The sequence below is a fragment of the Leuresthes tenuis genome, unplaced genomic scaffold, assembly GCF_036924035.1.
Source record: "Leuresthes tenuis unplaced genomic scaffold, fLeuTen1.0.hap1 SCAF_10, whole genome shotgun sequence".
NCBI classification, from domain to species: domain Eukaryota; kingdom Metazoa; phylum Chordata; class Actinopteri; order Atheriniformes; family Atherinopsidae; genus Leuresthes; species Leuresthes tenuis.
In genome coordinates, this window is record NW_027325364.1 from 13,228,696 (window position 1) to 13,244,835 (window position 16,140).

Sequence of the window (16,140 nt, forward strand, 5' to 3'; positions counted from 1 at the left end):
TTTCTTCCCCCTCCTCCACACTGGGGGCACCTGTGCCGTGACAAGCTGTATTTATTAGACAAATACAACCGGCACCATCGCTGAAGGTTTCCAACATTTTGGCACATTCACTATAGTTATACTCCTATAACTGAAATGGATGTGACGTTTATTGAGGTTAATTTCTGTTGCATTAGATTTGCTACAGTTGTAATTAAGATTTTTTTTAAATAGGAGTTATTGTTAGGAAGCTGTTATAAGCAGTTTTGTTTTTGTCAGAGTTTATCAGGTCATGTGACCCTTTGGTTTGGTGATGAAGACAATGAGACTTGTTTTTAAGTCTTTCTCACAGTCTAGAATCCAGCTGAGCTGGAGGATGAGTCTTATTACCAAAAAAATAAATTACAAATAAATGTCTTAGTACAGTTAGGCAGCAATGATTACTTCAGAGCTTATGGGTTTACTCATTAAGGTCTGGGGGGCCCTCTACGCACTGGATTACGAATACCTATGTGCTGCATCAGGTTTTAACGTGTTAAATAATTCTGAGAAATAAAGACAGAGTGAGAATTGACATTAGACAGACTGACAGAGATAAAAAGGAGCATGAAAGAAATATTTGTGGGGAACTCAAAGCACACATGAGCTCAAGTAAACACTGTAAAAGCAGCACCTGTAAAAGCAGGTACTTCTGCTTGTTAAAGCATCAAAGCCTGTAAAGTGCAGCTCAGTCTAAATGAGTTTGTGTGGTTTGTTTGTGTGTGTGTGTGTGTGTGCGTGTGTGTGTGTGTGTGTGTCATAATCCAGCGCATCTGCACATCTGGGCCTGTTTGTCACTTAAAAATAGCAGTAAGCACATCAGACAGTAGAGCTGAGGAGCGTGGCTCCACTTTGATAGTCCTAATAATATATTTCCAGTGTACCAACGCCTGTGTAATGACAGGCTGTGATTAGATTGGATCATCTGACTCTCACTGCAGCAGCCTGAAGACACGCAAGTGACTCAGCTTAGTTAAAACATAAACTCCTCAGGTTTTGACTTCAGCCTCCAGTGCAACAAAGGGATTACTCGTACTATTTAGCAATGCTACAGCGTGTTTTTGGAGGTATTGTCTGCTTCTCGGTTCTAGATGAGGTGGATGAGGCACAGTTTAGAGGTTCTCCGCTTATACACTTTCGCTAGTTTAAATCAATCCAGAAAATGTGTTGAAAGACAATCTGGGAGTGAAGTTCTCCGAGAAGAGCAATGTCTTATTTTAAAGATAATGGTCTGAATACACATCAAAGTTTTCTTACAAAACTTACTTAAGTTTTTCCTCCGTCTACACTCAAATCTCTGAATCAAATTTCCTCTGAAACGTCCTGTGAGGCTCTTTCTTTGGCACAGGGATATATTACCATGTAATTGGTGACTGTGTGCTGATCCAATTTGATGAGAGCCTGCAGTTTTCCTCCTTGGTTGTTACAGCCACAACAAGCTCCACAGATCAACAGGGTGGAGTAGACAGGAGCAGCAGTAATGTAATGATCATTGGAAACTGAGATTTATTCTGGTTCTTGGTTAATTGTGGCAATCAGCTTCTGATCATTCTGTGGCTGCAGCTGCTTCAGCGTAAAGATTATCAGCTTTTTTTTACTTCTCCTACTGTCGGCAAGATACATCATTCAAAGATGTCACCTTGAGCTCTCGTTTGAATCTGTTTCTAATTTTTTAAATGGTTATAAAGAGGCCCCCTGGTGATATTGGTAGAAAAAATATGAATTACATGGCCATAAGTTAATAAAGATTCCCACATGATTTCTAACTTACGAGTGAATAATGGGCAGGAACATAATAACTGAGCTGTGGCTGACGTTAGCTTTTGCTAAGTTCCACTGGTTTTGGCCATGTAAGGTCACAAGATGTGTAGGATCTGTTTACTTTCTACACTGAGCAAAGAGGAGGGAACATTTGAATTGATTTAATTTAATTTCAATCTTGGGATGATTAGATGATGTCCTGCAATCTGCTGCAGTTAAGCACTCATCAGTAATAAAAGATACCTTATTTGGCTGCATGGGCTGAAACGGCAACATTAATAAGGCAGGAGCTGGAAGCGCCAGGGACAGTGTGACTGCCGCAGGATGAAAGAATAATATCTGAAGAACCTGAGCAACACAGAAAAAAGTGTTTTTTTCCCCTCTGCCGTGTATCCTGTATCCATTTGGGGCTGAGTAGTTTTCCAGGTCTTTCCAGGTCCTGCTTGATGGAGTTAAGAACTTGCAGATTGTTTGTGTTTTTCTCCTGGAGCTGGGAATTTAACTGTATCTTATTTACAATTATGATTTTTTTTTTTTTACAACTGAGGTAAGGCAACTGAGATAAAAACAATTATTTTTCTGCTTTCCAGTGCAACAGGATGTGGAAGAAATTCATCAAAACCCTCGCCGTTACAGCTGTGCATGTTCACTTTTGCCTAATTAAAATCCACTTTCCTCCAGGCTGTGTCATGTTAGTTCAGCTCACACCAAGTTGACGGAAAGAGAGCCTGTGGCCTTACTAGGTCTATCTTGACAAAGTGAAGGTCATAACAAGGTTTACCCCCCCCCCCCCCAACTCCCTTTTCGGTATAAGAGCATTGAGTCCACCTCCCCTACAGCTGATGGGGATCAGTTGCAGTCCTTTAAGCTTTGCCTCTCATCTTTCAGAAATACATGTTTATCGACAAACCATACAATTGTTAACTTTATTCAGTGCGGCAACAAAATACAAAGTTACTTCATAGTTCATCCATCCATTTCTTATACCCAATTGATCCAATTTAGGGTCGCTGGGGGGTGGGGCTGGGGCTTATCCCAGTTGTCAGTGGGCCAGAGGAGGGTTCACCCTGGACAAGTCGGCAGTCCGTCACAGAGGCCACACAGAGACAAACGAGACACTCACACTCACTCCTAGGGACAATGAACCTAACTGGGAAGAAGCCGGAGCACCCGGAGCGAACCCACACATTCATGTAGAGAACATGCAAAGTCCACACGGGAAGCGAACCCTCTTGCTGTGAGGCGACGGCGCTAACCACCACACTACTATGCAGCCCTACCTCATAGTCTCCTCATTTAAAGAAAAAGCAGTAAACTTTTTATCTCCCTCCCAAGTCTGAAGAACTTTGGGTCATGCAAAAATATTTTTTCCACCACAGTCAGAGGAGGAGAGGAGCTCTGAATAACAAAGTGTTTAATGAGGGGTAAAAAATATATAAATAACAAAGGTGCCATTCCTATCTTCTGTCTTCTGCCTTTTGGAGTGTGGTAGCTGGGCAGTAAGAAGACAAAGTTCAGAGAGAATTAAACTATGAAAATAGGATATTTTGAGCAGTGAGACATGTCTCCCTTGCATCCTGTGTCTGATGGTATCCATTTTATTAGGTCATGTTAAAGTCTCACTTGCTCATGTCAAGGCATTCACTGTTAGTAATTCTGAGTAAATATTTACTCTGAGCAGTTGGACAGAAAATGGAGCCGGGATGAGAGCTTATACAGCCATCAAAACACAGTGTGAAAGACTTCAGAGAGGAAATGTCTGCTTCGAGCTGCTGTCTCTTTTTTGTGTCGGACAGCTTCTTCTCAAATTCCACTTTTTCCTCTCCTGTACCTCTGACAGAACTTGTAACTTCTGTTGTTACACTTCTCTTGTGCTCACTCACACACAAATGCTTTTCCAAACCTCTGTCTTCACGCGGGATCTTTTCCCCTCCATCCCACTCTGTCTGATGCTGCTGCCCACCATCCATCTCTCCTGTCTCCTACACTAACAGCTCTCCTTGGCCTCTCAAACACACTCAAACACTGTGTTTCTCCGTTGCCTTGCTTTCCCTTTGCCCTTTCACCACCCCCCACTACTGTGTGCAGATTTTCTAAAAACAGTGCTCTCTTTCACTAATACTTAACTACGTCACTTCCTCTACCACCCTGCACTTACACACACATCACACACTCATCCACACATGCACATTCACCTTTTGCCCTTCTCATTTCCTCTGTCCCTCTCCTGGTTCCCCATTGCTGTAACGCAACAGTAAAAATGCACTCATACACAGAGCCGATCACACTTGTGATGGGCCTCAGGCACGCCGTGTTATGACAAACACACCTAATAGATAATAGGATGTGTCACACTCAGTCTGGCTCACTCCCTAAATCACTCACACACACATATTGAGTACATACAAGCCTGGGCAAAGTCCTACATTCACCACTTGAAACCTATTTTGAAGACATAAAACCAAGAGTTGACTGCAGGAGCAAACAAGGCTAAAGCAGAGGTTAATGTTGGGTAAATATGTAACCCAATGAGTCAGGCTCAGCCATCACAGGACTACTATTAGCACTGCTGGCACACAAAGAGCATGTATCCTGCCAGCTACTAAATCTGCTTTTAACATAGGGACGACCAAACACAGCAGGACTCAGACAGAAAGAAAGAACAACTCGACATCAAGAGGGGCTTGCAAATTATCCACAGAGAGAAAAGTCAAGAGCTTACAAGTGCCAACCTGGCTCCAACTTCAAGTGTCTACTTCCACTTGATTAGAGGAAGACATGGATGAGCTGTGTGAGGAGGACAAATATGTTCACGTGTAGGTGTGCGTGTGTGTGGTTTGTTAAATCCCATCTTATCATCTCCTCCTTCGCTCTCACTTAAGATAGACCTGCAGCAAGTGGCCCACAGGAATAAATAAACCACTCACATGTCACTCTGGGTATTTTTGTCTCCCTGATTTGAGCTGCATGCCTCTTTCTGTTGAGTTAACTTATCTGTGCATCCAACACGGGTAAATTTAGTTGAGAATGATCAAAATGATCGCTTCAAGAAAAATACGCAAAACATGTCAAATGCAGATGCGCAAGTGTGGAATGTGATTAAAAAGTTGTCTAAAACTTTCATATAAAGATTCAGAGGGGAATGCAGCGGATGGTGAGCTGGTGGACTAATAATAGGTGTTCTTCCACTGCAGGAATTTGGGGTGAGGCGGTACGAACGTTTACAGAAATCCCATTCTGGTGCAGAATCAATGGAACTCACGAGGTGACAAAACTATATTTGTTGCAGCTTTGATTTAGTCATCACAAAAACAGAGGAAAAAGTGGAGGGACACAAGATGCTTAGTGGTAGGAGTATTCCAACTGTCTATGGCTGTACAAGTCTCAACACAGCTTATAAAACTACTGCAGTCCTGAATGAGAAATCCCAGGAGTTATATGCATTGTTAAGATTACTTATAGTCTTATGTCACTACAAACCCAATTGTGTCAAATGTAAATAAGACAGAATGGAAGGATTTGAAAACTGAAAACATTCATTTTGAAAGTGAGACATTTTTGCCATTTCATGAAAGTCATCAGCTCATCTTGAATTTGATGGCAGCAACACTTCTCAAAAAAAGTTTGGACAGGCGCAACAAAGTAAGTAGTACTAAAGAGAAACATCTGGAGGAACATGTTGCATTCAATAAAGTTAACTGACAACAAGTCAGTAACATGATAGACTATATAAAAAAAGCAAACTGGAGAGACAGACTCCCAGAAGACAGGCAGAGTTTCATCAATTAGCAACAAACTGTGTCCACAGATTCTTGAGCTATTTGAGAATAAAGTTGCTCAACTTACAAAGGCAAAGATTTTGAATATTCTGTCATCTACAGTACAAAATATCACGGAAAGATTCAGAATCTGGAGACAATTCTGTGTGCAACAGACATGGCAAAAAAATCACTACTGGATGACTATGATCTTTGGGTCCAAGTTATAGTTCTGTCTTGCAAAGAAAAAGCCAAATGTGAACATGATCTAGAAACACTGCTGTCTTCTCTGAGCCAACGCTCATTTAAAATGTATTGAGGCACAGAGGAAAACTGTTCTGTGGTCAAATTAATAGAAATTTGAAATTCTTTTCATGCACACTGTGTCCTCTGGACTCAAGATTAGAGGAACCATCCAGCTTTCTATCAGCATTCAGTTCAAAATCCTGTATCTCTGATAGTCGGGGGTGCATTAGTACCTATGGAACTGGCATCTTACACATTGGGAAACTCACCATCAGTGTTGAAAGTTATATACAGATTTTAGAGACACATATGCACCATGTGACATCTTTTTTTTTGTGGAAGGCCTTGAGTATTTCTGCTAGGCAGGGCCAAATCACATACTGCATCTATTACAACAGCACAGCTTCATAGCAGAAGAGTCCGGGTGCTGGACTGACCTGCCTGCATTTGGCTCATCTTGAAATGTAAAATATGAGAAAGAAGATCCAGGACTGTTGAGCTGCTAGAATCCGATACAAGACAAAAATGGGACAAAATTCCTCTCCCAAAGGTTCAGAAACCAGTCTCCTCAGTTCCCAGACATTTACAGGCTGTTACTCCTGTATATATCGCCCTGTTCCAAGGCTTGTTTTTCTGTTACTTTTTTAACAAAATATTGGTTTATGAGATTCGCAAATCATTGTATTCAGTTCTTATTTACATATTTCTATTGGAATACAACACTATTGGAATTGAGGTTGTAGTATGGTGTGCAGTCCTGCAGCCAGTTCTTCAGAAACCTGCTTTCCAAACAGCTGTTTTGCCGCTAAACTAAACTGAGTATACAGTCAGATGTTGATCCAGAAGACACTACAAGTGCAAGCAGACAAGTCCACCAACTGGCAACTTTATTTCTTAAATGTGGCAGGCCACAATAAGTATGTTCATAGCCATTTTAAAGCCATGTTTCCATGGTAAAAATTAGGTTTTCGTGGTTCTTAGGGGGATTTTAAAACCAGCTAACAGCTGTCAAAGAAATGAAGGGACATAAAAAGTACAAGATTTCCCTCTGAAATGCAGCATAGTGGAGGAACTATAAAAATAACAACAAATTAAAACACTCAAGTACATGCACTTTATAATATAACTTTAGTAAACATACTTAGTTACTTTTCACTGCTGATGGTAATTGGATTGATGTTGATGATTGTTCCAGGTTTAACCAATTAGAGATTAGCCCCCACTCCAGTTTTTCTGAATATCTCCCCAAAACAAAGGTCTTTTTCTTCCCTGAGAACATCCCTGGCAGAGGTCCTACAGGGGTGGTTTGCAGTGAACCAAAGATAAATTTCCACTCTGGTGGACAATAAAATTCTATAACATTCAAACAAGCAGCCGTATGTTTACAGACAAAGTTGCAGTCGCCTTAAAATAGTCCAGTTAAAGGCAGAATCGTTGATTTGTGCTTTATATTTGGTGCTGCTCTCATATTTCAGGTGGTACCATAAAGTATTTTGATGTGATCCAAAACACATCAGTATACTAACTCAACAATACTCAGCCGTTAACTAGTTTGAAGCAGATAAAACAGGCTGTGCATCGTCACCAGAGGTTGCTCCTGTTTTTTTCATAACTGGACGACAAACCTCGAGGAGGCAAAATGCAGTGACAACTGTGATGGACAACCTCAAGAAGGAAATTAGATTAGATTAGATTAGATTTCCTTTATTGTCCCACAATGGGAAAATTCACATGTTACAGCAGCAAGCAAAAGACAAAAAGAGGAAAGACAACTTAGACATAGCAGGTAATACCACCAGGAGCAGCAGTTGTACATGGGCTCGTAAAGACAAAATTGCACATTGTTATTATGTTATTATTATATACAGGGGTCTACTGGGGGGGTGGTGGTGTCGGGGGGTGTCAGACCTGGTTGTTAAACAGTCTGACAGCAGCAGGAAGGAAGGACCTGCGATATCTCTCCTCCACACACTTGGGGTGAAGGAGTCTGTCACTGAAGGAGCTGCTCAGTGCACTGATGGTGTTCTGCATGGGGTGGGAGATATTGTCCATGGAGGGAGCTCCGCGGTATTACTTTCATCTCAAGGACAATCTGGGGTATGATCTCTTATCAGTCAGTTGAGTTTATTGTTTGAAGGCTCAGGCACCATAAACAGCTGGAGAATCATGTCAGTTCAGTCTTTGCCAGGTCAGACTTAGCTCACAAAACACCTCAAAAGAGTGTCTAAACTTTTTTGAACATTAGTGGAAGTTTTCTCAATCTTTACCATTTTTATCCATCCTCAAATCGTAAATCCAAAATGGCAACGGGGAACCAGCTATGAAGACTGTCTGGCCAAAGTAAGGCAACACATAGAAATGCATTCCAGCTTAAAATATATGACTTTCCGCATGATGTCACTCTCTCCAGGGACCAGATTTGAATGATGTCTGAAAAATGACAACAATGTCTGAAGGTTGCGTGGAAGCCTGTTGTTGTTATTTTAAAGCGAAAGGTTGCCTCATGTGACGCTAGAGCGCTGAAACAGCTTAACTGACACTGGGGGAAAAAAAAAAGTTGTGATGTGTCTATGTGCTGAATTTTTTTGTTTGAGCAATTTTAACAGAAACAGAAAATGAAGAAGATACCAAATAAAGAGCATCCCTGAGAAACACCTGACCATTTATAATGGGGTTGTAAAACTTTACCCACAACGTTGACTACAAACCCCACATTTCATTTCCATCTCAGTGCATCCTGATTCACTCAGAGGTCGACTACAGGTCGCACGTGTGCGTTGAGGTTTCAGTCGGCCCATCTCACACAACCAGCCTGCATGTTGGGCTGCTCTTCGTGGCAACAAGTACCGAGTCTTAGCTCTTGATAAAGCTCTCATTGTGCTGCATGAAGACGTATGGAGCAGGTCACAACCCCAATCATCACTGCAGTCCGCCAGCCAGTCACACTACGCTATACACACACACATACATGCACAGTCACACGCACACATACACACACACACACAGGTTCATAATCACAGTGTATATGCAATCACTTGGAAGGATACCGAGCGCAGACACTAGCGCTCAGGAATGTGTGTAACTTCATAATGGAGGTGTGTGGTCTGGCTGTGACCCCCCCCCCAGTACATGCACACCTCGAGGCACTGGCAGGCAGTTTCCGTGTGAATGCTCAAAGACAACCAGCCAGTGTTGGAGCTGGGGAATGATCTACCTATCAAATAAACTCTCCTGACCTTCAGCTCCTCAGTTTTCGGCTGCCTAACTGCTCCCTTCAACACATGGCCCACATATAAATCAAGCATGACTGCAGGTCGAATAAATCAGAGGTGAGTACAGGGCAAAGATGAAGACAATTAAAAAGGTCTGGAGACAGCAAATGAATTGCAATATTTGTTCTTTTAGGCTTTTAGATGACATTTTGAAACAGTCTTACCTGTGAGAAGCACCTGCGGTACTCCTTCTCCGGCCCAGAGCATCTGTACACCTGAGGAGATTGCCCGCCTCCATGCCCACCTGACTCGACTCCCAGGTGCGAAACGTGCAGATGCTGTAAAGGGTAGATGTTGCCTGCAGGTGGAGCTTGGGGGCTGAAGCCCGGTTGGAGCTCTCTGTTTCTGTGCGCAGTGCTGGGGCGGTGGAGAGGAGATGAAAAAGGTAAAGCGCTGCCAGAGGAGTGTGGTTGTGAGAGAGGAGCTATGGGAGGCGGCGGGGCGGTGACGGAGTTCCAATCAAATCGGCGGCGGTTACTGAAGACAGAGAGTGATGGAGAGCGTGGGGATTGGCGTCGGGATATGACTCTGCTCCTTCCGTGCTCCGTCTGGGTGTGTGAGGGTCTGTCCAAATGTCGGTGTGGGATGGCAGGAGTGGTGGTGGTTGTGGGTCCGTCCTCAGCAGCAGGTGCCTCCCTGATATCCTGATCTCCCTTTACCTCTGTCCTCCTTGCTTCCCCATCTTCTTCATTACTGCCCATCTCTTCCCCTTCTTTCCTGCTGTTCATTGTTTTGTTTTCAGTGGTAGCTAATCCGAGAGCATCGTCAGTGCTGTTACCAGTGTGGCGAGCTTGACGGTTGGGACGATGCAAAGGTAGAGAGAAGGGAACCTTGCCGTACCCAAACTGACCCGGACGGATGCTGGAAGACCTGCGGGTTGAAAGAAAATGGGAAAAACAGGACAGCGAATATTAAGAGGAAAAGATTTACAGTTGGATTTAGCAGAAAAGGCAGGATAAACTCATTATAAACAACATGGGGCCCAGCAGACTGCAGTGAGAGGGCAGAGTGATGTAGTGCCTGTGTAAATGACAAAAAACAGAAATAATAATGCAATAACTGGCCGAGATGGGCACAACTCCAACGCCCAATACTCAAACCATCATACCAAACCCTCTAATGCTTAAACCATGTCAACACTTTAACTAATGGCATATGAATGAATCATCTGTGGGACTCTGAAAAGCCATTCCCAGAGATCACTTCATCCTTGTATTTTGAGATGAGATACAAATCTTTTCTTTGTCTGAGAAGAATGTTGCAGCTTCTGTTTATCCTAAACAAACCTCTGTTGCTACTGCCAGCAAGGCAAAAGTCACTTCCTTTCATGACAAATGCCTTTTCCTTGAAAAGGAGAACTTGGGGTGTTGATAGAGGCACAAATAGAAGCTTCAACTGACTAAGTTGAAATATTTCCAAAACACTTTGTGGCAGCAATTCCCGATGGAACCATATGTTGAGTATTAATATCTTTGGTATTTATGTAGTGAAATGTATGTTATCTAACAGATAACATACGGGAGGATAGCTGATTAATTAGTCTGTTTATCCATCAGTCACCAGACTTAGACTGTAAAAGTCTACAGTATAAACACAGTCTGCAGTCTTTGTAGAAAGACATCGCTGACCCTCAGCCTACCACATTCTCAAATAAAGCACCCAACATCTAAAACTTTTACATTTGCATGCCTAAACAATAACTTCGGAAACCACTCTTTGGAAAGTCAAAGGGGAATTGTGCATTTTTGGGTTCATAATTTGCCCCCAACAACAGAAACAAATTTCATCTAAGTCCCTTTTTAAGCTTTTCGTACAGTGAGCTAACGCGATCGGTCACCTTCACTGACTGGATAAGTTGTGTACAGTATGGAGTTAATATTGCCAACATTAGTTTGGTTATATTATAACATAGCAAGTAATTCAATTCTGATTTGTTGATTGTCATTTTAAAGGTTGTTCCCTTCCATACCGTAAGATATTCAAGGGAGTACAAGTCAGCAATAAATTATATTCAAGGTGCATTAAATCAAACCCCACATCTCTACTTTTTTGGAAACATTTTTCTGTCAATAATGCCATATAGCATAACAAAATATTATTGCGTTGCTGTTTTCTTAACAATGTTACAAAGTTCTTTACAAGTAGAGATAAGGCAAGTTGCAGTCGGTCAGAAGAATGTTCTGACCTATTTTTAAGACTGCAAAGATAAAAATGCCTTTTAGGTATGAGACTTTTACAGGGGGGGACATTTTAAAGAGGGATTTAAAAGTGGGGAGAGCCCAATCCCACTTCCTCTGCTTGGCCTCGTGGTCATCTAGTCCAAAGGGCCTCCAACGCTACAGTTTGAAGGGCTAGACGACGACTTCCATTTAAACTATGAAAAAAAACCACACTCTTGATCCCAATTCTAAGCCTCTGCAAAGGTAAGATGCCTGAGTTCAGTGGGTAGAAAGCTCCATAAAACGGGGGCTTTAATAGAAAATTGAACCAAAAGATCTCTCATTGTTTCTGACCTGAGAATACTTAGCAGGGTGCTGTCTTCGGATCTCAATGATTGGAAGAGCAGAAACCAGGTCAATAGATCAGTGATTTAAAGAATTTAGGCTTCGAAAGTGCGCAGTTCAATTTTGAAACTAATATAGAATTTAGATGGGAGTACAGAGGTGATGTGTTTCTGCTTTTTAGTCCAGGTAAATGAGTCTAGCTGCAGCATTTTAAATGAACTGAAGGTAATGGAGGAGCCCTGACTGACACCTGAATTATGTGAACTCCAGTAGTCAAAACAAGACAAGAAATGAATTATTCGTATGTCAGACCTAATCTTTGACATTGTCTTAACATGTTTGACTTGGGCATTAAAACTGAGGATATAATCAAACAATATTTTTGGACTCCCAGTAGACTGGGTGATGTTATCTGACAGACTGCAGATCAGAACAAACAGAACTGAAAGAATCTGCGGGACCAAACTAAATAAATCCTAACTTATCATCGCTGAATCTTTCTCCCAGAAGCTCATATCATAATAGAATTCTGATTTTTGTAACAACAAGCCTAAAGTTAACCTTACATCAGATTAAATCTTATATTTGCTGACCCACAGACGCTTCTTGGTCCACTTGCTACAGAGCATTTAGTTACACTGTGACATCATTGATGGGTGTGGTTATGGGTTCCATCTACACCAGTGATGGTGAGTGTAGTCAGATTTGAAAAAGGCTTTACACATTCAGAAGACACCAGAGAAATGTTGCCTGTCAGTCTGGTCTTTGATGATGAGTCAGATTAGTTTGCTTTCCAATCCTCCGGTGTCACTCACCTCCTTGAAAGCAAACCCTCCCGACCGGTGGAGACTGAGCGTCTGCTCCCACCTCCTCCACCTCTCACTGCTCCTGGATTGGTCGGCCTCCTGATGACCCGTGCTGGCTGGTTGTAGCCATGTGAAGGTGTGTGGTAGGGAGCTCGGTAAGCAGAAACAGGGTCCTGATTGGCTGGGGAGAATTCTGGATTGTAAAAAGCCGGCGAGCGATTGGTTTGTCCTGGGACAGGAAGCCCTTCTCCTCCAGAGGGTGTATTCCGATACAAAGAGAGTCCTGGGTTATTGCTGCTGGGGATCGATGGAGAACGATAAGATGGGTATTGCCCAGGGTAGCGAGGAGGGTAGTAAGGATTCACAGGTGAGATAACAGGACCCCTGATGCTCCCGGGTAGATAACCTGCCCAGTTAGGTGGGGAGAGGGAGAGGTTAGGGGTTTGTGGAGGTGGAGGGGGTAAACACTTTCTGCTCCTCTGTGAGATGCCCACGCCGCAGGTTTGAGAGCATTCTGACCACTCCCCCCATACAGACCATTCCCCCTCCACAGGCTCTGCCTCAAACACCTGTCTTGACCGTCGACCTGCCGCCTAGGACACACAAACATAAACAAACACACACAAAAACAGGAAATTAATGATTTATACATAACAATTTAACCTTTTACTGTACAGGCTCTCAACTGCAAACAGTTACTGGATGTTTGTGTCAAAGTGAACAACAGACTGATAAGTGCGTCCTCGGTTAGGGCTGCAATAATTTATGGTTTATTTCTTTGGTTAACTGGGTAAAAGATGTGGGTAAAACAAAAGCCAAACACTCTGTAAAGCATCAAAAAGACGGCAGAAAATTATCACATTTCAGAAGGCAGAGCCATTGATATGTTTTTATTTATGCCTCTAGCATCAGGACATGAAAGAATGAAAAAAAAGTTCAGGGCACCTGGTATAATCCAGCAGCTAATTCTTACGTTTGATTCTTGCTGGGGTTTCTGAGCATCGAGTTCTTCTCTAAATCTCACCATTCATGACACAAAAAAAGAATCAGCAAAGATTAGCTAAAAAAAAAGAAGCATTACATAAAAAAAAGCTTAAAAAAAGCATGACAGAAGCTAAGAGTACTTTCCCTACAGTTCTGCTGTGCTGACTGTAGCCCAAACTTTGTTGTAAAAATAATGAAAACTGCAAGCCTTGGCAACATTTTAAAGAAGTCCTTAAACTAGTAAAAACGTTGCAATTCCAAAATCCAAAATCTCTGCAGGGACTTATTTCTCCACAGCGCACTGATGAGCTGCAGTCTCGTGAGTTTCCTTCCTCTGAAGCCAAAATATAAATCCTAACTCTTAGTACTTCGGTCGGGCTTCGCAGACTCTGTCACCTGCCAGCAGCTTCAGAGCGGCTGGATAAATTCACCGGAGTTGGTGTCATATGAGAAACAACAAGATCACGGTTGACCCGGCTGTGCATTTTATGTTTGTGTATATAAGTATGTGTGACTGCTTGTATGTGGGTGCCAGCTGAGACTTTGATGTGTCCTCTGCGGTTGTAGATAAATGTTTCTCCTCTCATTTCATAACTGAAGCACTGCCCTGGTTGGCAGAGCGGCAAACATGCAAGCTGAACAAAAGTTTCCATTGAGAAAGAACCAAAACATAAATCTCTGCTCCACTTCCCTTCCCTCTCTTTGGAAGCTTGTAAATGTGTGTGTGTGTGTGTGTGTTTGTGTGTGTACATAGGTGGAAATGAGCAAGTAAACCTACAGTACAAACTGTTGTGGATGGGAGAGAGAGGACAGGTGTAACTAGCAAACTTGTGTTTTTCTGCATGCTCCTGCATGCTTGGATGCAATGCTGTCTAATTTGCCACCACATTAAATGGGTTCCATTCACTATCCGGGGTGTAAAACAGTGGGAGGGTGTGAGAGAAGGAAAGGGAAGCATCACTGTAGGGTTGACTGTGTGCGTGTGTGCGCGTGTAGAGGGAAGGTGTGCTGCTCTGTGAAATGAGTGCCATCAAACACACAGCTGCCACATAACTGGGGCCATTAATGAGCTGTGAGCAGTGACCCCGCAGCAGCCACCGGTGACCTGTGGAGCTACTGGTTAAACTCCTGCAACACTGTACTACCAGACCTGCATCAGTCAGGGGTGCAGCTATGAACTCATGGGTTCCCTCTTAAAACATTTCTCAAGAAAGGCATCACTGTAGTACAACTCTGGGCCCTTTTAAGACTTTCTCCAACACCTGTATTGCAACAAAATAAGTAATAGTGGCTTTAAACCATACAAGAAACATGAGTTTCATGTGGAAGTTTTTCTCTTATTATTTCAATTTTTTATATGAATCAATACTTTTACTGCCAAGCACTACACGTGCAATTTTGCCTACCTAATTGCATAAAACACCAAGTCTCTCCTGCAGAGGAATTAAACAAAATTAGTCCTGAACATGGGGCATGTGCATGTACAGCAGGGCTGAGGGCAGTCAGACCCAACATTCAACTGCAAAACAAAGAAACATAAAACGGCATGAACTTTATAGGCTCCCAGTAAAATCCCTCAACGCTTAGTTATTTTAAACTTAAGCTGAAATATCAAGTGTTAGGGGCAGAGAGGATTCTTCCTGCAAGTTTATATAAATTTGAGCCCTGCACAATAAATCACATCCCTAACATTCACTCAAAGGGAGTCAAATGGTGCAGAGGGACCATCAACGGAGGGTTGACCATCAAAAGAATGTTCAACCAGACTCATTTTATGTTGCAGTATGACATGACATCATCTTGTAAGGCCAATAAAATGCCAAAACACCTGTGGATTGATTTATAACTAGCCAGTTCATCATACACCTTGCAGTTGTAGTGATAAAATAGTTGTTGCAAGTATGGCAAGTATTTTGGTGCTTGATAAGCCTTTAACAGCTTCAGCTGTTGCTCTAACTTAAACAACAAGCTTGCAGCAGTGTGCGCCCCTTTGCATGTATTGAGGCCCTGTTTAAGCTATCAGTAAAATTCAGAGTCACAAAGCTGAAAAGCTGAATAGACGATGATGATATTTGGTGAAAATCTTCAGCTGCTCCTCTTGGACAACGCATTCTGATAGTCGCAGTGTGAGGATGAGACTCTTAACATGAAAGGGATTTTCGTCCAAAGAGCGATGCAACATGGTGGGAGATTCACACTGGATTAGAGTGGTGAAGCGTCACATCATGGAGGAACATTTTTAGGACCAGCCTCTCTTTCAGTGTGCATTTGGGCATGTGAGTGATGCTTTAGGACACACTGGGAAAATCTGAAACTGTCCTTTGACTGCGGCCACCTCTTCACCCCTCTATTGTGACTTTGCTGTCTGTTGATCTAACTTGATGATCTGATGACTCACCTTCCTCTTAGCAGCTTTGGTCATGGAGGTCGTGACCACCACAAAGCCCCACAGCACACTGAGCCTGGCGGGACGAAGAACAGAGGGTGAAAGAAGTGGCAAAGATGCAGGATTTAAAATAACAGCAAGCTGAATAAGGTCATTTACAAACCATATGACTATTCCATGACCTCAACCTAAAACTACTGCAATATACTGTCCATACTCACAGAGACCTCCTTTATTCTCTGTCAACTTTCTTAAACTTTTTTCAATCAATATGCACTTTAAAAAAAAAACAAAAAACAGAAGTGTTGAGTCAACACCCTATCACGTGTTCTAATGACCTAAGCGTACTTAAGCAACTAACTATGTCCATTTCCTTCTCACTAGGTGGCAGGTGGAAACAATCTC

The 16,140-nt window shown here is 42.5% G+C and overlaps 1 protein-coding gene across 1 annotated transcript in view; it reads right to left on the bottom strand.

Moving 5' to 3' along the window:
• Positions 1–16,140, bottom strand: part of adamtsl4 (ADAMTS-like 4) — a 40,673-nt gene that overhangs the window by 23,098 nt on the left and 1,435 nt on the right. The window contains exons 2-4 of the mRNA XM_072394183.1: positions 15,748–15,811; positions 12,375–12,958; positions 9,220–9,925 (exon numbers count right to left, since the gene is read on the bottom strand). Of these exons, the coding sequence (XP_072250284.1) occupies positions 9,220–9,925; positions 12,375–12,958; positions 15,748–15,811 (1,354 nt within the window). The remainder of the gene's footprint in view (positions 1–9,219; positions 9,926–12,374; positions 12,959–15,747; positions 15,812–16,140) is intronic.